The sequence below is a fragment of the Kogia breviceps genome, chromosome 19 (genome assembly GCF_026419965.1).
Source record: "Kogia breviceps isolate mKogBre1 chromosome 19, mKogBre1 haplotype 1, whole genome shotgun sequence".
In the NCBI taxonomy this organism is placed as follows: Eukaryota; Metazoa; Chordata; class Mammalia; order Artiodactyla; family Physeteridae; genus Kogia; species Kogia breviceps.
The window spans coordinates 23,084,037-23,108,843 of record NC_081328.1 but is presented as its reverse complement, the minus strand read 5'-3'; the positions used below and the strand labels follow the sequence as shown (position 1 = coordinate 23,108,843).

General features: G+C 35.7%; 1 protein-coding gene across 3 annotated transcripts in view; it reads left to right on the top strand.

The window, feature by feature from the left end:
* VMP1 (vacuole membrane protein 1) overlaps positions 1 to 24,807 on the top strand; it is a 134,067-nt gene that overhangs the window by 55,870 nt on the left and 53,390 nt on the right. For all 3 annotated transcript variants that reach the window (XM_059047752.2, XM_067020453.1, XM_067020452.1), the window contains exons 6-7: positions 2,031 to 2,198; positions 16,387 to 16,518. In XM_059047752.2, the coding sequence (XP_058903735.1) occupies positions 2,031 to 2,198; positions 16,387 to 16,518 (300 nt within the window). The remainder of the gene's footprint in view (positions 1 to 2,030; positions 2,199 to 16,386; positions 16,519 to 24,807) is intronic.

Genomic DNA, 24,807 nt, shown 5'->3' with positions numbered 1-24,807 from the left:
GAGCCACGGTCGCTGGGCCTGCGCGTCCGGAGCCTGTGCCCTGCAACGGGAGAGGCCACAACAGTGAGAGGCCCGCATACTGCAAAAAAAAAAAAAAAATCAATTAGTTAAAATAAATAAAACATACAGGTTGGGAATTCCCTGGTGGTCCAGTGGTAAAGAATCCACCTTAAAATGCAGGGATGCAGGTTTGATTCCTGGTTAGGGAACTGGGATTCCACGTGCCTCAGGGCAACTAAGTCTGCGCGCCACAACTACTAAAGCTCGCATGCCTCAACTAGAGAGCCTGCGTGCCCGCAAACTACAGAGCCCACATGCTCTGGAGCCCACGTGCCACAACTACAGAGCCCAGGCACCCTGAAGCCTGCACGCCACAACTAGAGAGAAGCCCGCGTGCCACAAAAAAAGATCCTGAAAGATCCCATATGCCTCAACAAAGATCCTGCGTGCCGCAACTAAGACTCGATGCAGCCTAAAATAAAACAAATAATAAATAAATCTTTAAAAAAAAAAATCTTAAAAAAATAAAAATAAGTAAAATAAAACATACGGGTGGGTTCCCATGTCCACCTATTGAATCCACTTATGCTTAGGGGACCCTGAAATTTATATTTTTAACAAAATCCATAGTTGATTCTTATGCAGACACCTCGTCTTGGCATACATGTTCATTTGGGAACCACTGTGTTTAAACCTTTATAACACATCTAAATGTTAATTCATTTTAATCTCTATTATTATTATTAATTTGTAATATTTCAAAATAAATTATAAATACATTTAAATTATAAATACAAAGCAGCCCAAAAGCTTCCATAGAAAACATTAATTTAAATGAAAAACTAACTGATACTGGTTCCACAGTTTATTTTTGTTTTATAATCTCAGTGGGAAAGATAAGTGAGGTAATTACTTCATCAACTATTTTTTTTGAAGTATAGTTAATTTACAATGTTGTGTTAGTTTCAAGTGTATAGCAAAGTGATTCAGTTATATATGTGTGTGTGTGTGTGTGTGTGTATATATATATATATATATATATATATATGTACTTTTTCAGATTCTCGTCCATTTTAGGTCATTGCAAGATACTTAGTAGAGTTCCCTGTGCAATACAGTAGGTCCTTGGTTACCGATTTTATATGTAGTAGTGTGTATCTGCTAATCCCAAACTCCTAATTTCCCACCCCCACCCCGACTGTCCCCTTTGGTAACCGTAAGTTTGTTTTCTATGTCTGCATCAACTTTTTTAAGTAAGGACAAAATATAGTATTCTCAAATTATGCCTAAAGGAATAGGGGCACAGGAGGTTTTTATCACAGGGGATGGCATTCTTACAAATGAGATATGTGGATAAATAAAATAAGAATCAAGCCAGAAATCATATGGTTTCCAGGGTCTAGTGTTGGGGGAAGGAGATTGACTACAAAAGGACACAAGGGAACTTTTTGCAGTGATGAGACTGTTCTGTATCTCTATCTTGATAGGTTATAGTTATACGACTGAATATAATTGTCAAAGGTTATTGAACTACTGACCTAAAAAAATGGCTTTTACTATATGTACATTATACCTCAATAAATTTGAAATTGTTTTTAAGAAAGCAAACCATGGGGCTTCCCTGGTGGCGCAGTGGTTGAGGGTCCGCCTGCCGATGCAGGGGACGTGGGTTTGTGCCCCGGTTTGGGAAGATCCCACATGCCGCGGAGCGACTGGGCCCATGAGCCATGGCCGCGGAGCCTATGCTCCGCAACGGGAGAGGCCACAGCAGTGAGAGGCCCGCGTACCGCAAAATAAAAAAAAGAAAAGAAAAAAAAAGAAAGCAAACCATGAAGAGCTTCTGGAAAGGATTATTTTTTCAAGTTATCAGTTGCATCTTGAAATATTTAGTTATGTAGATTCTTGTTCTTTAAAAGCTAACATTTTTCTATTAATATAGAGTGATTAAGGTACCATTAAAATAACATGTCTATTAATAATTGCTTTCTCTTTAATATTTCTCATCAGAGATTTGTCATTTTTTTTTGTAGGGTCCACATATAGCTTCAGTTACATTAGCTGCTTATGAATGCAATTCAGTTAATTTCCCTGAACCACCCTATCCTGATCAGATTATCTGTCCAGATGAAGAGGGCACTGAAGGAACCATTTCTTTATGGAGCATCATCTCAAAAGTTAGGATTGAGGCCTGCATGTGGGTAAGATGTCCGTTTTCATATTTGTCCAAAATTAACCTCACTGTCTTGATTCTTTGTACCTCATTGAAATTGAAGCCAGACATATACCAAGTCAGTAGATAATTAATTCATAAAGTTACCAGCTACCTAACTTCCATGTAAAAGAAACCTTTAGAGCTTCTCCTGTTCATGAATAACATTCAGAAGGAAGGCAGGAAACCTTAGGTACAAGGAAGCATTGATACCAAGTAGACAATAGCAGGGAAAAGGAGTATAGATGGTGCAACTATACTACTTGGTAAAGTTTTACTAACGTTTATAAAACTTGATAAACACATAGCAAATGGTTATATATCAGTCCAAATTAGGTAAGTATTATATGTCTCCTAGATTTAAATACTCTCTGTGTTTATTCTTAGAAGACTCATTTCATTTTCTGAGTTGTTGTAATACTAAAGTAAGGTCAGACATTTCTTAATAAATTAAGCTTTACTGTATTGGAGGTATCAGACTATATGGTGACCTTACTTTCAGAAGTTCCAATTATTCTTTTTATGGCTTGCTTAATATATTTTGGGAAATTTTGGACTGCATGATCAATGGTAGATGTATTTTAATCTGCATATCCACACAAAGCATTTTTTATATGCTTAAATTCATTCACGTGTATATCATTGAGGAATAGTTCATTTGCTAAAGACTTCCTACTACCATTTGAATTATTTTTTAATTCATCATTTGGAATCATTAAGTTTTATGTTCCCTGTAACGTTTTTTCCCCTAACAGTTTCTTATAAAGTGAAAAATGTGGAACACATCACTTAAAACTCTTAATTAAAATGAACGTGAATAGAATGCCCACAGAAGAGGCAGAGTTTTCAAATACATTCAAGCATTTATGTCGTGTTTTAAAAGAATTAAAAGGGAAATGCCATATATTGAATTTGTTGAATATGGAAGACAGGAAAAATTGTCATATTTCCTGTTACTCTTTTATAAATACTGGAAACAAATTCATTGTACTAGTTGCATATGTATTATAAATTTTGCCACATTAGTCTTTTTTTTATCATCTTTATTGGAGTATAATTGCTTTACAATGGTGTGTTAGTTTCTGCTTTACACATTTGTCTTTTGATGAAAATCTATTAATAAGATAACTAGATACTCAGAACATGCTAGAAAAGGAGTATGAATATAGACTTCAGTTTTCTGTTCTTTTGTTCTTTCAAAAATGATTTATGTGGCTAGATTAACACTAATGCCAACAAAGAAAATTTTTCATCCCAGCTGGCAGTGATAACTGCCTCTTCCAAAATGCATATTGTCTGAAGCACTCATTTGGCCTCGCTCCATGCATGCCTCAAATTAGTTAAATTGGCTGGTGTAGTGGCTTAGTTCCCCAAATAAATTTTAAGCTCCTCAAAAAATTCAGACTGTACCTTAAATTTATTACTCACAGCAATCAGCATTAGGCTTTGCTCATAGTTCAAGAATACCAATAAATACTGATTGTCTGAATGTTTGTTCTTCATATTCCCTTCTTTGAAACTGTCTTTTGTTATGTAAAAAAGGTAGCACATATCAAGTTATGCTTAAATTGGTTCCTTTTGTTTTCACCATTTACAAAGACAGTCCTTTCATCAAAGGGTGCTGGGGAAACTGAATATCCACATGCAAAAGAGAGAGGTTGGATCCTTACCTTACACCATATGTAAAAATTAACTCAAAATTCATCAAAGACCTAAACTTAAGAGTTAAAACTACAAGACACTTAGAAGAAAATATAGAAACAAATCTGCGTGGTGATTTGGCAGTGGTTCTTAAATAAGACATCTTTAGCAGAGGCAACAAAAGAAAAAAATAGATAAATTGAACTTTGCTAAAATTAAAACTTCTTGTACATCAAAGGACACGCTATCAAGAGAGTTAAAAGACAACCCACAAAAAGGGAGAAAATGTTTAAAAGTCATATATCAGATAAGGGTTTAATATTCAGTATGTTTAAGGAACTACACAACTCAACAACAAAAAGACAAACAACCCAATTAAAAAATGGGCAAAGGATTTGAATAAACATTTCTCCAAGGAAGACATACAAATGGCCAATAAGTGCACAGAAAGATTCTCAATATCATTATTCATTGGGGAAATGCAAATCCAAACCAGAAGGAAATACTTCTTCACACAGATTAGGATGACTATTATTTTTTTAGAAAACGAAAAATAACAAGTGTTGGTGAAGATGAGAAATTGGAACCCTCATAGATTGCTGGTGGGAATGTAAAGTGATTTAGCTGCTGTGGAAAAGAGTTTGGTGGTTTCTCAAAAATGTAAACATAGATTTATTATGTGACCCTTCTCTAATTCCATTCCTATGTAAATACCCAAAAGAACTGAAAACTGGGACTCTAATATGTACAGAAACTTGTAGTTCACTGTTCAGCAACATTATTCACATTATCAGAAAGGTGGAAACAATCCAAGTGTCTCTTAACAGATGAATGGATAAACAAAGAGTAGTATATACACATAATAGAATACTATTCAGCCATAAAATGGAATGAAATGGGCTTCCCTGGTGGTGCAGTGGTTGAGAGTCCGCCTGCCGATGCAGGGCACACGGGTTCGTGCCCCAGTCCGGGAAGATCCCACGTGCCACAGAGCGGCTGGGCCCGTGAGCCATGGCCGCTAGGCCAGCACGTCTGGAGCCTGTGCTCCGCAATGGGAGAGGCCACAACAGTGAGAGGCCCACGTACCACAAAAAAAAAAAAAAAGGAATGAAGTTCTTATACATGCTGCAATATAAATGAACCTAGAAAACATGGTAAATGAAATAAGCCACACATAGAAAGAGATACTGTATGATTCCACTTATGTGAGCTATCTAGACGATTCAAATTTATAGAGTCAAAAAGTAGGTTTGAGGTTACCAGGGTTGTGAGGAATGAGAAGTTAATGCTTAATGGGTATAGAGTTTCCATTTGGGTGAAGAAAAATATTGAAAATATAATGATGATGGTTGCACAACATTGTGAATACAATTAATGCCACTAAGTTTTATATTTTAAAATGGTTAAGTGGGATACACTCATAAAAAGTCAATACTGGGACTTCCCTGGTGGTCCAGCAGTTAAGACTCCACTGTGTTCCCAATGCAGGGAGCCTGGGTTCAATCCCTGGTCTGGGAACCAGATCCCGCACACCACAACTAAAGACCTGGCACTGCCAAATAGATAAATAAATGTTTAAAAAAAAAAAAAGTCAATACTACTGAAGTTGAGAAATGTTGATTTAGAGTGTATTGGCCTTGATTCTTATATTTTACCCTTTCATAAAATTGATCCCGTTTGTGTTCACATCCATATTTTTTTTTTCAGGGGAAGGTCTTGCTTGATTAAAAATTGTTATGTTATTTAAAATTTTTACCTAATTTGTACTTTGCAAAGTAAAATATCTTTACAGACTTCACTATCATTATAAATATAGTAAATCAGTAAAATCATTAAAATACATAGCACCTCCAATTATAAGATAAACACCAGGGTCAACCTCAGTTTCAGCTTGTTCACATAAATCTTTGGAGCCCATTGAAATGAATTGTTTGATGTTGCTGATAAGTAGGTTACCTTTTTTCAGTTTGTATCTTTTTCATCTTTCACAATTTGACTATATCTCTAGTGTAAGGCTTCACAAATTTTCTTTTCAGTTATAAATTCCAATAATAGTTATTAAGCCTCCAAGCATTGGAGATTCAGAGTGAGCAAAACTTAACAGACTCTACCCTCATGGAGCTTTACATTCTAGTGAGGGAAATAATTATGGAAAAATATATATGTAAGTATTGTTGAAAATTTATATATATAAATATTTAAACAAATTGAGATAAGTGCTATGAAGGAGAAACTTATTGCGTAACACAAAAATGTTTTCCTAGTCTGTGATTCAGGGAAGATTTCCTTGAAATAGCAGTGTTTCAATGGATATCTAAGGATACTAAGGAGTACAGTGAGGTGGCAGGATGGTGGCAGGGCAGAGGAGAGGAAGCATGTGTGATGACTTTCAGATAGAGAACATCACCTTTTAAATTTTTTTTTAACATCTTTATTGGAGAATAATTGCTTTACAATGGTGTGTTAGTTTCTGCTTTATAACAAAGTGAATCAGTTATACATATACATATGTCCCCGTATCTCTTCCCTCTTGCATCTCTCTCCCTCCCACCCTCCCTATCCCACCCCTCTAGGTGGTCACAAACCACCTAGCTGATCTCCCTGTGCTATGCGGCTGCTTCCCACTAGCTCTCTGTTTTACGTTTGGTAGTGTATATATGTCCATGCCACTCTCTCACTTTGTCCCAGCTTACCCTTCCCCTTCCCTGTATCCTCAAGTCCATTCTCTAGTAGATCTGCATCTTTATTCCCGTCTTGCCCCTAGGTTCTTCTGACTTTTTTTTTTTTTTTAAGATTCCATATATATACGTTAGCATACGGTATTTGTTTTTCTCTTTCTGACTTACTTCACTGTATGACAGTCTCTAGGTCCATCCACCTCACTACAAATAACTCAGTTTCATTCCTTTTTATGGCTGAGTGATATTCCATTGTATAGGTGTGCCACATCTTCTATATCCATTAATCTGTCAGTGGTCACTTAGGTTGCTTCCATGTCCTAGCTATTGTAAATAGAGCTGCACTGAACATTGTGGTACATAACTCTTTTTTTTTTTTTTTCATAACTCTTTTTGAATTATGGTTTTCTCAGGGTATATGCCCAGTAGTGGGATTGCTGGGTCGTATGGTAGTTCTATTTGTAGTTTTTTAAAGAAACTCCATACTGTTCTCCATAGTGGCTGTATCAATTTACATTCCCACCAACAGTGCAAGAGGGTTCCCTTTTCTCCACACCCTCTCCAGCATTTATTGTTTGTAGATTTTTTGATGATGCCCGTTCTGACTGGTGTGAGATGATACCTCATTGTAGTTTTGATTTGCATTTCTCTAATGATTGATGATGTTGAGCATTCTTTCATGTGTTTGTTGGCAATCTGTATATCTTCTTTGGAGAAATGTCTATTTAGGTCTTCTGCCCATTTTTGGATTGGGTTGTTTGTTTTTTTGACATTGAGCTGCATGAGCTGCTTATAAATTTTAGGGATGAATCCTTTGCGGTTGCTTCATGTGCAAATATTTTCTCCCATTCTGAGGGTTGTCTTTTCATCTTGTTTGTGGTTTCCTTTGCTGTGCAAAAGCTTCTAGGTTTCATTAGGTCCCATTTGTTTATTTTTGTTTTTATTTCCATTCCTCTAGGAGGTGGGTCAAAAAGGATCTTGCTGTGATTTATGTCATAGAGTGTTCTGCCTATGTTTTCCTCTAAGAGTTTGATAGTGTCCGGTCTTACATTTAGGTCTTTAATCCATTTTGAGTTTATTTGTGTGTATGGTGTTAGGGAGTGTTCTAACTTCATTCTTTTACATGTAGCTGTCCAGTTTTCTCAGCACCACTTATTGAAGAGGCTGTCTTTCCTCCACTGTATATTCTTGCCTCCTTTATCAAAGATAAGGTGACTATATATGCGTGGGTTTATCTCTGGGCTTTCTATCCTGTTCCATTGATCTGTATGTCTGTTTCTGTGCCAGTACCATACTGTCTAAATTACTGTAGCTTTGTAGTATAGTCTTAAATCAGGGAGCCTGATTCCTCCAGCTCCATTTTTCTTTCTCAAGGTTGCTTTGGCTATTTGGGGTCTTTTGTGTTTCCATACAAATTGGGAAATTTTTTTTTCTAGTTCTGTGAAAAATGCCATTGGTAGCTTGATAGGGATTGCATTGAATCTGTAGATTACTTTGGGTAGTAGAGTCATTTTCACAGTGTTGATTCTCCAATCCAAGAACATGGTATATCTCTCCATCTATTTGTATCATCTTTAATTTCTTTCATCAGTGTCTTATAATTTTCTGCATACAGGTCTTTTGTCTCCTTAGGTAGGTTTATTCCTAGATATTTTATTCTTTTTGTTGCAATGGTAAATGGGAGTATTTTTTTAATTTCCCTTTCAGATTTTTCATCATTAGTGTATAGGAATGCAAGAGGTTTCTGTGCATTAATTTTGTATCCTGCTACTTTACCAGATTCATTGATTAGTTCCAGTAGTTTTCTGGTATCATCTTTAGGATTCTCTGCATATAGTATCATGTGATCTGCAAACAGTGACAGCTTTACTTCTTCTTTTCCAATTTGGATTCCTTTTATTTCTTTTTCTTCACTGATTGCTGTGGCTAAAACTTCCAAAATTATGTTGAATAATAGTGGTGAGAGTGGGCAACCTTGTCTTGTTCCTGATCTTAGTGGAAATGGTTTCAGTTTTTTACCATTGAGGACGATGTTGGCTGTGGGTTTGTCATATATGGCCTTTATTATGTTAAGGTAGGTTCCCTCATGCCTACTTTCTGCAGGATTTTGATCATAAATGGGTGTTGAATTTTGTCAAAAGCTTTCTCTGCATCTATTGAGATGATCATATGATTTTTCTCCTTCAGTTTGTTAATGTGGTGTATCACATTAATTGATTTGCATATATTGAAGAATCCTTGCATTCCTGGGATAAACCCCACTCTATCATAGTGTATGATCCATTTAATGTGCTGTTGGATTCTGTTTGCTAGTATTTTGTTGAGGATTTTTGCATCTGTGTTCATCAGTGATATTGGCCTATAGTTTTCGTTCTTTGTGATATCTTTGGCTGGTTTTGGTATCAGAGTGATGGTGGCCTCGTAGAATGAGTTTGGGAGTATTCCTCCCTCCGCTATATTTTGGAAGAGTTTGAGAAGGATAGGTGTTAGCTCTTCCCTAAATGTTTGATAGAATTCGCCTGTGAAGCCATCTGGTCCTGGGCTTTTGTTTGTTTGTTGGAACATTTTTAATCACAGTTTCAATTTCAGTGCTTGTGATTGGTCTGTTCATATTTTTTCTATTTTTTTCCTGGTTCAGTCTCAGAAGGTTGTGCATTTCTAAGAATTTGTCCATTTCCTCCAGGTTGTCCATTTTATTGGCATATAGTTGCTTGTAGTAATCTCTCATGATCCTCTGTATTTATGCCATGTCAGTTGTTACTTCTCCTTTTTCATTTCTAATTCTATTAATTTGGGTCTTCTCCCTTTTTTTTCTTGATAAGTCTGGCTAATGGTTTATCAATTTTGTTTATCTTCTCAAAGAACCAGCTTTTACTTTTCTTGATCTTTGCTACCGTTTCCTTCATTTCTTTTTCATTTATTTCTCATCTGATCTTTATGATTTCTTTCCTTCTGTTAACTTTGGGGTTTTTTTGTTCTTCTTTCTCTAATTGCTTTAGGTGTAACGTTAAGTTTTTTATTTGAGACGTTTCTTGTTTCTTAAGGTAGGATTGTATTACTATAAACTTCCCTCTTAGAAGTGCTTTTGCTGCATCCATAGGTTTTGGATCGTCGTGTTTTCATTGTCATTTGTTTCTAGGTATTTTTTGATTGCCTCTTTGGTTTCTTCAGTGATCTCTTGGTTATTAAGTATTGTGTTGTTTATCCTCCATGTGTTTGTATTTCTTACAGGTTTTTTCCTGTAATTGATACCTAGTCTCATAGCGTTGTGGTCAGATAAGATACTTGATATGATTTCAATTTTCTTAAATTTACTGAGGCTTGATTTGTGACCCAAGATATGATCTATCCTGGAGAATGTTCCATGAGCACTTGAGAAGAATGTGTATTCTGTTGTTTTTCGATGGAATGTCCTATAAATATCAAGTCCATCTTGTTTAATGTATCATTTAAAGCTTGTGTTTTCTTATTTATTTTCATTTTGGATGATCTGTCTATTGGTGAAAGTGGGGTGTTAAAGTCCCCTACTATGATTGTGTTACTGTTGATTTCCCCTTTTATGGCTGTTAGTATTTGCCTTATGTATTGAGGTGCTCCAACGTTGGGTGCATAAATATTTACAATTGTTATATCTTCTTCTTAGATTGATTCCTTGTTCATTATGTAGTGTCCTTCTTTGTCTCTTGTAATAGTCTTTGTTTTAAAGTCATTTTGTCTGATATGAGAATTACTACTCCAGCTTTCTTTTGATTTCCGTTTTCATGGAATATCTTTTTCCATCCCCTCATTTTCGGTCTGTATGTGTCCCTAGGTCTGAAGTGGGTCTCTTATAGACAACATATATACGGGTCTTGTTTTTGTATCCATTCAGCCAATCTATGTCTTTTGGTTAGAGCATTTAATCCATTTACATGTAAGGTTATTATCGATATGTATGTTTGTATTACCATTTTCTTAATTGTTTTGGGTTTATTACTGTAGGTCTTTTTCCCTTCTCTTGTGTTTCCTGCCCAGAGAAGTTCCTTTAGCATTTGTTGTAAAGCTGGTTTGGTGGTGCTGAATTCTCTTAGCTTTTGCTTGTCTGTAAAGGTTTTAATTTCTCCCTCAAATCTGAATGAGATCCTTGCTGGGCAGAGTAATCTTGGTTGTAGGTTTTTCCCTTTCATCACCTTAAAGATGTCCTGCCACTCCCTTCTGCTTGCAGAGTTTCTGCTGAAAGATCAGCTGTTAACCTTATGGGGATTTTCTTATGTGTTATTTGTTGTTTTTCCCTTGCTGCTTTTAATATTTGTTCTTCGTATTTAATTTTTGATAGTTTGATTAATATGTGTCTTGGCCTGTTTCTCCTTGGATTTATCCTGTATGGGACTCTCTGTGCTTCCTGGACTTGATTAACTATTTCCTTTCCCATATTAGGGAAATTTTCAACTACAATCTCTTCAAATATTTTCTCAGTTCCTTTCTTTTTCTCTTCTTCTGGGACCCCTATAATTCGAATGTTGGTGCGTTTAATGTTGTCCCAGTGGTCTCTGAGACTGTCCTCAATTCTTTTCATTCTTTTTTCTTTATTCTGTTCTACAGTAGTTATTTCCTCGATTTTATCTTGCAGGTCACTTATCTGTTCTTCTGCCTCAGTTATTCTGCTATTGGTCCCTTCTAGAAAATTTTTAATTTCATTTATTGTGTTGTTCATCACTGTTTGTTTGCTCTTTAGTTCTTCTTGGTCCTTGTTAGACATTTCTTGTATTTTCTACATTCTATTTCCAAGATTTTGGATCATCTTTACTATCATTATTCTGAATTGTTTTTCAGGTAGACTGCCTATTTCCTCTTCATTTGTTAGGTCTGGTGGGTTTTTAGAACATCACCTTTTAAGCTCATTTCTTTTCTTTTCTTTTCTTTTTTTTTTTTTTTTTTTTTTTTTGCGGTATGCGGGCCTCTCACTGTTGTGGCCTCTCCCGTTGCAGAGCACAGGCTCCGGACGCACAGGCCTAGCGGCCATGGCTCACGGGCTTAGTTGCTCCGCGGCATGTGGGATCTTCCCGGACCAGGGCACGAACCCGTGTCTCCTGCATCAGCAGGCGGATTCTCAACCACTGCGCCACCAGGGAAGCCCTCTTTTCTTTTTTTTAAGACTTATTTTATTATTTATTTATTTTATTTATTTTTGGCTGTGTCAGTTCTTAGTTGCAGCACGCGGGATCTTTTGTTGAGGCATGCAGGCTCTTCGTTGCAGTACACGGGCTTCTCTCTAGTTGTGGCATATGGGTTTTCTCTTCTCTAGTTGTGGCACGCAGGCTCCAGGGCATGTGGGATCTGCAGTTGTGGCTTGTGGTTTCCAGAGCACATGGGCTGTGTAGTTGAGGCTCGCGAGCTCATTAGTTGTGGCGCACAGGCTTAGTTTCCCCTCAACATGTGGGATCTTATTTCCCTGACCAGGGGTCAAACCCGTGTCTCCTGCATTATAAGGTGGATTCTTTACCACTGGACTACCAGGGAAGTCCCTAAACTCAATTATTTGTTAAGTTCATGGTTTTGGTTTTTGGGAGTTTTTTTCCTATTGTGGTAAAATGTACATAACATAGTTTACCATTTAACCATTTTTAAGTGCACAATTTACTGGCATTAAGTGCATTCACAGTGTTGTGTAACCATCACCAATATCTACTTCCAGAACTTTTCTGTCATCCACAAACAGAAACTCTGTGCCCATTAAACAATAACTCCTCATTCCCTCCTCTCCCCAGCCCCTGGGGAGAGAGTAACCTCTCGACTTTCTGCCTCTATGAATTTGCCTATTCTTGATATCCAGTATAAATGGAATCATACAGTATCTGTCCGTTTGTGTCTGGCTTATTTCACCTAGCATAATGTTTTCAAGTTTCATCCATGTTGTAGCATGTATCAGAACTTCATTCCTTCCTGAAGTCATTTTAAAACTGACCTTAAGGGAAACTGGAAGCACATTTTCTCTCTTTTTTCGTTTGTGAAACAATCTGCTAATTTTACTAGAATTGGTATAATTGTTTTTTAAACATTGCTGTAAAAGCCTTACATTTCTCAGTGGTTCCAAGTTACCCTCCAAACTTCAGCTTTTAACCTCTGTTTCATGTTTGCAGTTGGAATATTTAATAGAAAATGGTTTTGTTTTTAAAGTTTATTAACACACTGATAATACCAAACTACTATAATTTCTGAGTAGTCAGCATATGTAAAATTTTCTACTCCCCAGGTTTTTACCATTAAACTTATAATTCCTAACATAGAAAATCAAGATGCTGGTGATTTACCTGTGAATCCAGTTGACAAAACTTTTGAAAGCACAAAAATTTAGAATTTTTGTTCTCACCAAAATCTTTTAATAAAATTGACACTCTAGTAAGATGTTGTGTTTCTCTATTGGTTTTGCATATTTTGTGCACATTAAACTCTTCTCCAATTCAAGAAGCAGGGACTTCAGGATAATAAATTGATGTGCAGTGGGCAGTTTTTAGAAGAGGTTTCTGAATTATTGCTTGACTAAATACCACTTGTCTTTCTTTTGCAATAAGGAAGCCAGTCATTTCTTCCCCTTAATTAAACTTGGGCTGACAGTTTTTAGTGTTCCACAATTTAGTTTTGTTTTTTTATGTTGATTTTGAAAGAATTATAAAACTGTTTTGCAAGAATCATGAAATTATGGGACTTCAGTATCTAATTTGAGATAACTGACTAAACAAACTTCTGTGTCTGGAATATAATGTCTTGAGGGGGCCTGTCTGGATGACTATATTTCCTTTTTATTTATATGCATAAAAAATAGAACACTGGCTCATGATCACCATTCTTACTCCGCGCTAATATGAGAAAACATGAACAGAATTAAAATGTAACAATGAATATGGTCAACTAAGTATAAGACAGTATGTAGCTCTTGATTTCATTTCAATCCATTATTACTTCCTTTTTAACTTTAGGGAAACTTGTCATGAGTTTGAATCATATGATTGCTTTCAGAACTATTGAACATTTGACTTAACATGTTTTAAGAGAAGTTTATGTTTTGAATAAAATGTTGCAATTAACTTTTCTTCCTACTTTTTGTCATGAAAAAGATTTTTTTAAGTACAGGGAATTATATAATTAATTCAATATATTATCACCCAACTTCCGCTAATATTAACTCCTGGCTAATACTTTCATCTAGACCCCTCCTCACTCTGCTCACAATTATCTTGAAGCATATTCCAGGTAACATTATCATATTTTATCTGTAAATATATCAAACTTAGGACTTAAAAACCATTGTCATACCTAAGAGAATTTAGGAATAGTCTCTTCAAATCAGTTACCCAGTTAGTGTTCAGATTTTTCTGACTGTGTTTATTTCTTTGTTTTTCTTTTCAAATATATTTGTTGATGAAACTGGATTGTTTGTCAAGTATAGTTTTCCACGGTCTGAATTTTACTGATTGTATTCCAGTTGGTGGAATTTAAATATGTTTCTCTGTTTCCTGTGAATTGATAGCTGGGTAGAGAGGCTTGAAAATAAAAATTTTTTTTACAAGAATACACTTTATAGTCTTAAGTATTCTATCACAAAGTGCAGTAATGTCTGGTTTTCTTTCTGTTTATGATATTAACAACATTATTATGTAAGTCCATTATTTTACTAGGGTTTATAAAATGGGGGCATTCCAGTTGCATCATTTTTTTCTTTAGTTATTGACTGGAATACTTTTATAAAGAGAAACTTCTTATCACCAATTTGGTTACCCTGAGATATCTTCCATATAGGTAAGACAGGATAAATAATTGATTGTTTCTCTTTATTTACCAGTTTTTAAAATAATTAGTTGGTTCTCTTAACATCCTCCAAAGGTGACTAAATTAACTTCTCTTGTTTAGCAAAATGATTTGTGTTTTCTTCCTATATCCTTCTTTGTATATATCTGCTCTCCCTCTTCTCTCTGTTCTTTAACTAAATATGGTCTTATTCTTTTGGCACTTAAGTATGTTCTTTTCATAACTCTTGGTTCACATGTGGATAATGCAGTTACACTTGGAGATGATTGATTTCACACACTGGAGTATAACATTGTGATTGTAAAATGTTTGAATTTCGTAATGTCCCTTGGGGATTCTTGTCAAGGCATTTGCAGGCAGAGCCATAGGACATAGCAAACAGTAAAGCCTAAAGTTGCTTCTGAAAACTACCAAAGCTTTTTCATTCACTATGACTCAGGGCAGAGAAGCATGGCTCAAGGTTAAGAATTCTCCCGGAGACTGCATTATTATCTATCCTGTATTTAAGCCGTATATGTCCAAACCAAGTTCCTGATATTTTTACCTTTGTTTTCATCCTTATGTTCTAAGTTGATTAAAAAAAAAATTCTCTTCAAAAGCAAGATTCCACAAAGTGACTGAAACATGAGTCATTCAGTGTCCTGACGAAATCAACATTTTTCCTGTGGTGAAAATTTATCCATCCTAATGTTGAGATTTCAGGGGGGCTTCCTGACCACAGTGTGTTAAAAGCTTTGACTCTGAACAAAAAAGTTGTATTGGGATTAAAACAACATCCTAAATATCAGAAGATTTTCTATATATCTAACAGCTATACTAGTGAATGCTCATTAGCAAATCATTTGAATATTTGAAAAGGGGGGAAACTGACAAAAATGACAGTGTATGTATGTATGTATGTATATATTTACATATAAAATCTAAAAAAATAAAACAAATGAATGTTTATAACAAAGAAGAAACAGAATTTCAGATACAGAGAACAAACTAGTGGTTACCATTGGGGAGAGGGAAGTGGGGAGGAGGGAACAAGGTAGCCATAGGGGATTAAGAGGTACAAACTACTATGTATAAAATAAATAAGCTATAAGGAAAATAGGCCAACAGTTTATAATAACTTTAAATAGAGTATAGTCTATAAATTTTGAATAACTGTTTTATACCTGAAACTAATACTATATTATAAATCAACTATACTTCAATAAAAAAAGAAGTAACATTTCAAAAGTCTAGAAAACCATGTGCTATTTCTTTTTTAAAAAAAATTTTTATTGGAGTATAGTTGCTTTACAATATTGTGTTAGTTTCTGCTGTTTCTATAGCAAGTTCTTGTTTAAATTACCATTTATTTGATGAGTAAAGTTTTTAACTTGCTTTGCTGTGTGAAATTTTAAAACGGGATGTTTTTCCAGGCTGAAACAATAAATGTCACTGTGCAGTTTAAAAAAAAAAAAACTAGTGGTTTTTGTTTTTCTTATTCTCTGACAGGTTTATTAGCTTTCAAATTAATGTAGGTTTTTAATCCCAACACAACAATATTGTGCTGTTTCAGCAAAGTGAATCAGCTGTACGTATACATATATCTCCTCATTTTTGGATTTCCTTCACATTTCGGTCACCACAGAGCATTGAGTAGAGTTCCCTGTGCTATACAGTAGGTTCTCATTAGTTACCTATTTTATACAAAGTATCAATAGTGTGTATATGTCAATCCCAATCTCCCAATTCATCCCACCCACCCCTGCTATTTCTAAACTTAATAAATGAAAAGAGATGTAAAAAGTAAGAACAGAGGATATAAGTAGAGATGCTAGAGAACTAACTTTAATTTAGTGTCTGCAGCGTACCAGGGATTGTCTAAGAGTTTTATGTATGTTATCTGGCCTGGCATTGTGTAAGTCAGTATTAGGGTATGATTCAAGCTCATATCCTCCTGATTGTGTAATATATCCTTTCCTCCCTAATACATGCATCTTAACATGCTTTTGGTGATACTGAAAAATAAAGATTTGATCCGCTTAGTATCACTGTGTTGAGAAAATCTCATGTAAGTATTTTGGTTTTTTTACATAGGGTATCGGTACAGCGATCGGAGAGCTGCCTCCATATTTCATGGCCAGGGCAGCTCGCCTCTCAGGTGCTGAACCAGATGATGAAGACTATCAAGAATTTGAAGAGATGCTGGAACATGCAGAGGCTGCACAAGTAAGATCAGTGGGGGAAAAAAATAGAGTACTTTAATTATCCCTTAAAGAGGTTATGATTAAGGTAAATTTTTTAATAGTTACTCTGAAGAAGAAAACTGCCAATGTAAACACATAGTTCAGTATAAAATATTTAGAAAAGCTGAGATATGAAAATGATTATACTCATGATCTTAGACTAGAGAAATACAGAGTCAACAAGACAACTCAGACTAAACCAGGGTAAATTCATGTGGCCAGAGAGGTTAAGGAGCTGAAACATTATTTGTCCATTATGTGTTTATAAGTATTACCAAGCAGACCATTGAATAAGTAAGGGGGATAAATAGGTGGACCAGGCTGTGAATCCAAAATAATAGAACTTCCTAATTAATTTTTTGAAAGTAACACCAAAATAGTTTACCATGTTTAGAGGAAACTTAACACCCAATTAAGAAGGGGCAATTAAGATAAACTTATCCTTTGTTGCGGGGAGGGCGGGGTTGGCAGGGGCAGAGGCCGAGGCCTTTTACACCTGAGCACAAACTATATATCAACCTGTATCTTAATGTTACAAAATAGGTGTTGTTTCTTTGTAGGAAAATTCCTACGAACATTATTAACTGATTGAGTCTCCATCTTAGGGATGATAGTAGAAATCAACATAGACATAAATAAAAAGGATATAAAAGAGATTCTTGAAAGTTTTCATCTAAAATACATCTCATTCCCCAGATTTGATCTAAATTGTCTTATTATTGTGCATCTCTAAGTGCATGTGCCCACATAAGTACACAAAGATTTTTTTTGTTCAATGAGTTCATAGTTTTCTTCTCAGTGGAATCTGAAACCCCAAACCCACTACCCTAGAGAGGGAAAAAAATATTTTTTTTAAATGACAGATGTCCTTTTTTTACAAAAACATTATTATATGGAAATCAACTGTGGATAGTTATAGTTTTTAATTGAAAACAAACTTTCAAATATGAATGTAGAATAGCCAAACATAAAACAAAGCAGTCAAAGAGCTCTGGGCATCTCTCTGCAGGGAGAGAGGCAAATTGTCCTTGTATCTGCTTTGTTTTAACCAAATATTGTGCCTTTCTTCCTCACATCATAATGTTTATATTAATGCTAATAATTATTACTAATAATACTTTTTAATTATTTTTAATGCTTTTTAAAGTCCACTATCTGATTTGACCCTAGTGTTAACTCTGAGGTAGTATGGAAAGGTACCATTTTTCTAATTTTATAGAAAACTGCAGATCTAGAAATTGTTACCTCCCAAGTTTTACATGCTTAGAAGTAGAGCTGGAACCAGAACTCAGAATGGCAGTGTCACTGGTAAATTCCATTTACTGAAACAATGTCCATCTATAGACATAGGTAGTTGAGTATCCCCATTTGTGATAACTGATACCTCTGTCATTTGTGGCACTAATTAATGCATGTCATTTAACATATCAAAACCTTTTATCATCTATATAAAATCAGCAAGTTGAAGTAGAATCAGTCTAAGATGGTGTGCAGCTTTAAATTTTCATGCTGTGGTTGGATACCAAACAGGTATAAACTGTTCTCTATTAAGCCAACTAATGTATTGTGATTATTTTCCTTAAAGTTTTTTTGTTTTGGAATTAATATTTTTTTATTTGCATAATTTCCTCAATCTCTTCTTTCTACCAGCTCTGTGAAACACTTCTCAAGATCACTTTCCACTTGGTAATGCACTTAAATTAATATTTCTATTTTTTTTTTCTTGGAGTCATCACTCTGGATTCCCCCATGCTCCCACTCTAGTCTGTATGTGGTGTTTTCTTGGCCCTCTGTGCCATTGTTTCTCTCTTGATTTGGATCCCTTATCTTGCTCTTTCTTGATTTACTCCCTAATTTTAGTTGAACATATTCTGCGGTACCTTTCTGAGAAAGGGTAAATAGAAGGACATTTCTTAAAATGCTGTATTCTTCATTTACACTTAATCAGTTAGATGAATATAGGATTCTAAGTTGAAATCATTTTTTAATTTAGAATTTGGAAGGCATTTCTCAATCATCTTCAGGCTTCTGGTGTTGATAGTGATATACCTAATGCCATGCTGAGCCCTCTTTATAGGTAGTCTTTTTGGTTGTTTTGTTTTTTTCTCTAGAAGCTTGTAGATTCATTATCTGAGGTATGGGTCTTTTTTAATATATATTCTGCTAGGCACACAGGAAACTTGTCAACCTAGAGTCCACTCGTTTTGGGGAAACATTCTTTTTTTAAAAAAATAAATTTATTTATTTTTGGCTGCCTTGGGTCTTCGTCGCTGCACACGGGCTTTCTCTAGTTGCAGTGAACAGGGACTACTCTTTGTTGCGGTGCGCGGGCTTCTCATTGTGGTGGCTTCTCGTTGCGGAGCATGGGCTCTAGGTGCGCAGGCTTCAGTAGTTGCAGCACGCAGGCTCAGTAGTTGTGGCTCGTGGGCTCTAGAGCACAGGCCTAGTAATTGTGGTGCATGGGCTTAGTTGCTCTGTGGCATGTGGGATCTTCCCGGACCAGGGATTGAACCCGTGTCCCCTGCATTGGCAGGCGGATTCTCAACCACTGCTCCATCAGGGAAGCCCCATTCTTGTATTTTTTCTGTGTCAGTTTACCCTCTTTGGTCTCTACTCTTGCTTTCTGGAATTACCATTATTTTGATATTAGGACTCTAACACCCATCATTTTAATTTTTTTAATAATTTTCCTCCTAATATTTATCTCATTTTACTTTGTATGCAATTTCCTCAACTTTATCTTCTATAATCTAATATTAAAATGTTTTTCCACTGTCATATATTTATTTTCAAAAAGCAATTTGTATTATACTTCCCAAAAAATGGCTTATCCTATCTTTTTGAAGATATTTAGTTTCTTCAAGTTTTCAATACTCCAGGCATTTCTTTTTTTTTTCCCCCTTTGTCTGTTCTGTTTCCTGTTGGAAGCTTTCCTCAAAGTCTGGTAATCTTTGTTTTTCTATTTATATGTAAGAATCAGGCACATAAAAGCCAAATGGAAGCTATGTGTGTGGAGGCAAGGTATAGAAGTGGCAGGCCACCTGGTTTATTGGAACCTCTGTATATCAGTTTTTGTGCATCTTTCCTTTGGGGTAGTTCAGTTTCTTTAGTGATGGATCTTCCAGTTCCTTGCCTTGGGAATATAAATCTTGCTCCTGACATTCTAAAGCTAAGCTGTGGAAGGCAGGTTAGAGATCTTCATTTACTGAGTAGACTTTCACTTAACCTACTTTGTGGTAAGTCCGTGGATGCCTGCACAAAGATATCCCGAGTCCAGAACCTTTGGTATACTTTCTAGAGTCTATACTTGATGTCTTTTTCGGGACTAGGGGAGGAAGCTGTCTGGCTGTGCTAAGTACTTTGTATACAGTCTCCTTGTTTTCAGCCCTACCCCAGTTTCTTCTGCAGTTCTGCTGATGATCCTTTGTGGAGTTCTGTAGTGCAAATCACTGCTTCTGTTCTGTATCTTCCACTGCAGCCTCTCTGGTATAATCTTTTCTTCCCATCTGCCCCTGTCTTCATTTATTAATACTAGTTTCATCAAAGACAGAGTTCAGTGTTTCTATTTGGGGTTATTATTAAGATAAAAGGTGTTCCAGTTATCTATTGCTGAGTAATGACTCCCCTCCCCGCCCCCCTACCCCAGTATCTAGCGCTTTGAAGCAAGAATAGTTTATATTGCTCACAGCTGTGCAATTTAGGCAAAATGGCTTGACTGTAAATTGGAGTATCTACTTCCAAGATGGTTTGCTTATATAACTGACAAGTTGATTCTGTCTGTTGGTTTGGAGTTCAGTTGGACTGTTGGTTTGGGACCTCAGGTTACTCTTCATGGGGCTTCTTGGGTTTCCTCATATCATGGCACCTGAGTTCTAACAAGTGTTCTGAAAGAACCTTGCTAGAAGATGCAAGGCTTCTTGTAACCTAACCTCAGAAATCCCAGTCACGGCCACACTGTGTTGGTGAAGTAGGTCACTAAAGGCAGCCCAGATTCAGAGAGGGGAATTAGACCCACCTCTCAATGAGAGGAGTAAGTAAAGAATTTGTAGCCACCTTTTTTTTTTTTTTTTTTTTTTTTTTGTGTGTGTGTGTGTGTGTGTGTGTGTGTGTGTGTGTTACTTGGGCCTCTCACTGTTGTGGCCTCTCCCGTTGCAGAGCACAGCAGGCTCTGGACGCGCAGGCTCAGTGGCCATGGTTCCCAGCCGCTCCACGGCATGTGGGATCTTCCCGCACCAGGGCACGAACCAGCGTCCCCTGCATCAGCAGGCGGACTCTCAACCACTGCGCCACCAGGGAAGCCCTGTAGCCATCTTTAACCTATCACAGGGGCAACGGTCTTATTTGGTCATCTTGAAATAGAACACTTACTATACAAACTAGAATTTCTCTAGGAGGGGAAATGAGATGGTAATTGATCTTGAAATCATATAATGTGAGAAACTGTTGAAAAGAATTTAGACATGTTTCCTTGAAAGGGGGAATTGATGAGTTTGTCAGATATTCAGAAGTTGTTATACTCATGAGTTATACTCATGCTGAGAAACTATAGAGGTAAACTGGTCTTAGAATTAGCCAGTGAAAGTTTTCTGGGGCTCACATTGGCTCAATATTTTTTTTAAAAAAATTCCTATAAATTTTAATTGTGTACAAATGGAATTGCTATTTCAAAAATGAATGAGTTCCTTGTCTCCCTCTATGTGATACCTTTCATGGATCCATTCATAGTGACTCCCCTCATTGAGTAGAACATTAGCTGGATGACTCATTTCATTCTTCACAATTTTTTGATTCTTGGATTATAAATAACACATTCTGTAAATTAGTTACCATCTAAAAGCTCAACTTCCAAAAATTCAGGTCTCCTAGAATTTGATGAAGAAGTAAATCATGCTTCATCTTATACGTGTAATTTGAGCTCTCGAAGACTTTTACATCTTGACGACTCTATATCTTTATCTACCATTAGGGTAATAATCTTTTTCCTTCATCCCTTATAGCTATTATTATTATTATTATTATTATTTTGGCTGCATTGGGTCTTCGTTGCTGCATGCGGGCTTTCTCTAGTTGTGGCGAGCAGGGGCTACTCTTCGTTGCAGTGCGTGGGCTTCTTATCATGGTGGCTTCTCTTGTTGTGGAGCACAGGCTCTAGGTGCACAGGCTTCAGTAGTTGCAGCACGCGGCCTCAGTAGCTGTGGCACGTGGGCCCTAGAGCACATGGGCTTCAGTAGTTGCAGCACATGGGCTCAGTAGTTGTGGCACACAGGCTTAGTTGCTCCATGGCATATGGGATCTTCCCAGATCAGGGGTTGAACTTGTGTCCCCTGAATTGGCAGGCAGATTCTTAACCACTGTGCCACCAGGGAGGTCCCCACAATACTTCTGATGGTCATGAGGTTTGACTGTTTTCATCCTATAAAGCCAATAATTACCATCACTGTTTCAGGATAAACTTTATATTTCTTATTCCCTAGTTTCATATTTGCTTATATTAAAAAATCAAGTAAGCATAACGTACAGTTCTGTTTCATGTTCTTTAGTCAGAAATTATATACTCTTTATGAACATTTTATTTAAAATTTTTACCCCAAATTACAATTGTATGTACTGTCAATTGTTTATATAAACTAGAAAACAATATAATAAAAGAGTAACTTATTCCTGACAATTTTGTCATCTTCCCTATTAATTTTCTTTCTAAGGTCAATAAAAATCTGTGTGTAAGGCACTCGAGTGAAGTGCCTCGGTACAATGAAGTAGAAGATATTTTGCCTGATTTGAATAGGAAAAACATTCAGGAACACACAGCCGGTGAATCTCAGAGCCAACACCCAACCCAGTTTTCTGACTTTGAGATTAGTGCTTTGCTTACTGTAAGCCAGCATAGCAACATTTTCATCCAGGTTAATGCAACAAAAAAATGAAGAACTGATTAAAAAATTTTTTTTCTTTCTGTTACATTTGATTTTTCTTTTCTTTCTTTATTGCCTTTCATGCTTTTTTTCACCAGTATCCATAGGTTTTGTGGCTTATTATAGATTTCAGTATATGTAGGTTTATTTATCCCTACATACTTTTTCCCAGGTGTAGACAAGGGGTTATGAGGTTTTTAACTTTTGTTTATTTATTTTGCAGATTGGGAAGGGGGCTGTTGCCAGTTTTCCACATTTTAAATTAGCTGAGAGAGTACTAATGTTTTAATTCATTAGTCAAAGAAGAGTTTTACAAAATAAGTTTGTCAAATATAAGGTTTTTGTTTTTGTCTGTTCTTGCTTAACACTGTGTAGAATATTGCTATATCCAAGTAAGATACCTCACCTGCTTTTTTTTTTCATTTTTTTTGTTTGTTTTTTGTTTTTAATTTGGCTGAGTTGGGTCTTAGTTGCAGCACGCAGGATCTTTCATTGCAGTGAGCGGGCTTCTCTCTAGTTGTGGTGTGTGGGCTCCATAGTTGTGGCAGACGGGCTCAGTTGCCCCATGGCATGTGGGATCTTAGTTCCTCGACCAGGGATCAAACCTGCGTCCCCTGCATTGGAAGGTGGATTCTTAACCACTGGACCACCAGGGAAGTCCCTCCTCAGCTGTCCTGATACACTTTTGTGATGCATCCTTGTGTTTGTTTTTCATTTTCACTATGCAAATAAATTTACAACAGTTTTGTCATTTTATGTCTAAATCAGTGATATTGCAAACGTTTTTTGTTTTTAGTAACAAATTTGTCTTAGGCTCTTTGCTTCTGTTAGTTTTTCCAGGTTTGCATATTTTCAGATTATGTTAGTGCTTATAAATTGAAACATTCCAGAAGTATTAAAAGTAAAAAATGAAAGCGTACACACACCTACTCCCCAAAGTAGGATAATAACCACCATATTCTATACTGTTTTCTGTGTATGGAACACTTTTTTTTTAATAAAAGCTAAAATCATACCATATATATTAGTCTTAGACTCCTTTTTCATATATATATCATAGACATTTCATACTGATTTTTAAAATTGTGTTCTTATTACAAAGTGATTACGTATAGCTCATTGTAGAAAATTGGTATTTGTATACTTTAAAAAAATCCCTTCATCCTTCATTCTTTTTCTCTGTAAATATTTGTGAGTGAATCATATTCTATTTATTGTTTTATGGCTTGTTTTGAATATAAAAACATACTGTGAACATTTTTCAGTCATCAAATATTTTCCACATCTTTGGTTTTTTTTAGTAATTTTCTTTGTGACTACAAAGTATGTTTATTGTATAAAATGTTGAAACCACAGAAAAAGAAAAAAACCCTTTTGTCTGACTGGTTCGTTTACCCATTTTTTTATATTTAGTGTATTTTTCATTTTCTTATTGATTGACATTTTTAAGGAGATTCCTTTTGTCATATGCTGCCAGTAATTTTTCCATATTGTTCACTGTGTGTTTTGCTATGTTTTGCTTTTTGGATAAAGAAGTTCACATTTTTGTCTTTATTCCAGTATCTTAGATGTTTCCTTTTGGAGTCGTGCCTAAAATTATCTTCCTGAACCCTTATGATTATGTAGTAGATATTCTGCTGCATTTCCTTTTAGTATTTTTATGGTTTTATTCTTTTACCTTTAAATCTTTTATCTGTTAAAATATTTTTACCAATCATATAATGTAGGAATCTAAGTTTCTCTTTTTCAGGTCACTACCTATTTGTGTATTGTTCTAACACTATTTTCCCAGTGATTTTAACATGTTAATTTTCTCTTACATTTTACTGTTATAAGTTGGATATTATATTTCTGTAAATAGTTATTAATGGTATATAAAAAGATACTAGGTTTTTATTTGGTAATCTATAAGTTTCCTGACATCTTTTTAGTTATAGCTTATTGATTGTGATTGTGATTTAAAAGTTTTTATAATAATCAGTTTCATAAAGATCCAAAAGTTTATCTGACTTTGGTGCTGGAATTTCCTCATCGATGCATGTATTTTGTAAAACCCCCAATTTGACAAGAGCAATAAAAAAGTTGGATCAACTGTAGCTAAAATAGCAAATTAAGTAAAATGAAATGGGGTGGGAAATGTGTTTTTTATTCCTGAAGGTAAAGGCCTTTGGTAGGATAAGTTTATCAGCAGGAAGAGTGAAAAAAACCTTGGCTCTCGTTACTTTACCATGTGCTGTCCAGCTAGGTTAAAGGGTGTATATGCTTTTATTAGGAAACTGTTTCTAGGTAACAATTTTAAAGCTAAGTATTTACTTAACCAGTTTTGACTGATGGTTGGATTTTGTTCTGTAGGTATTTGG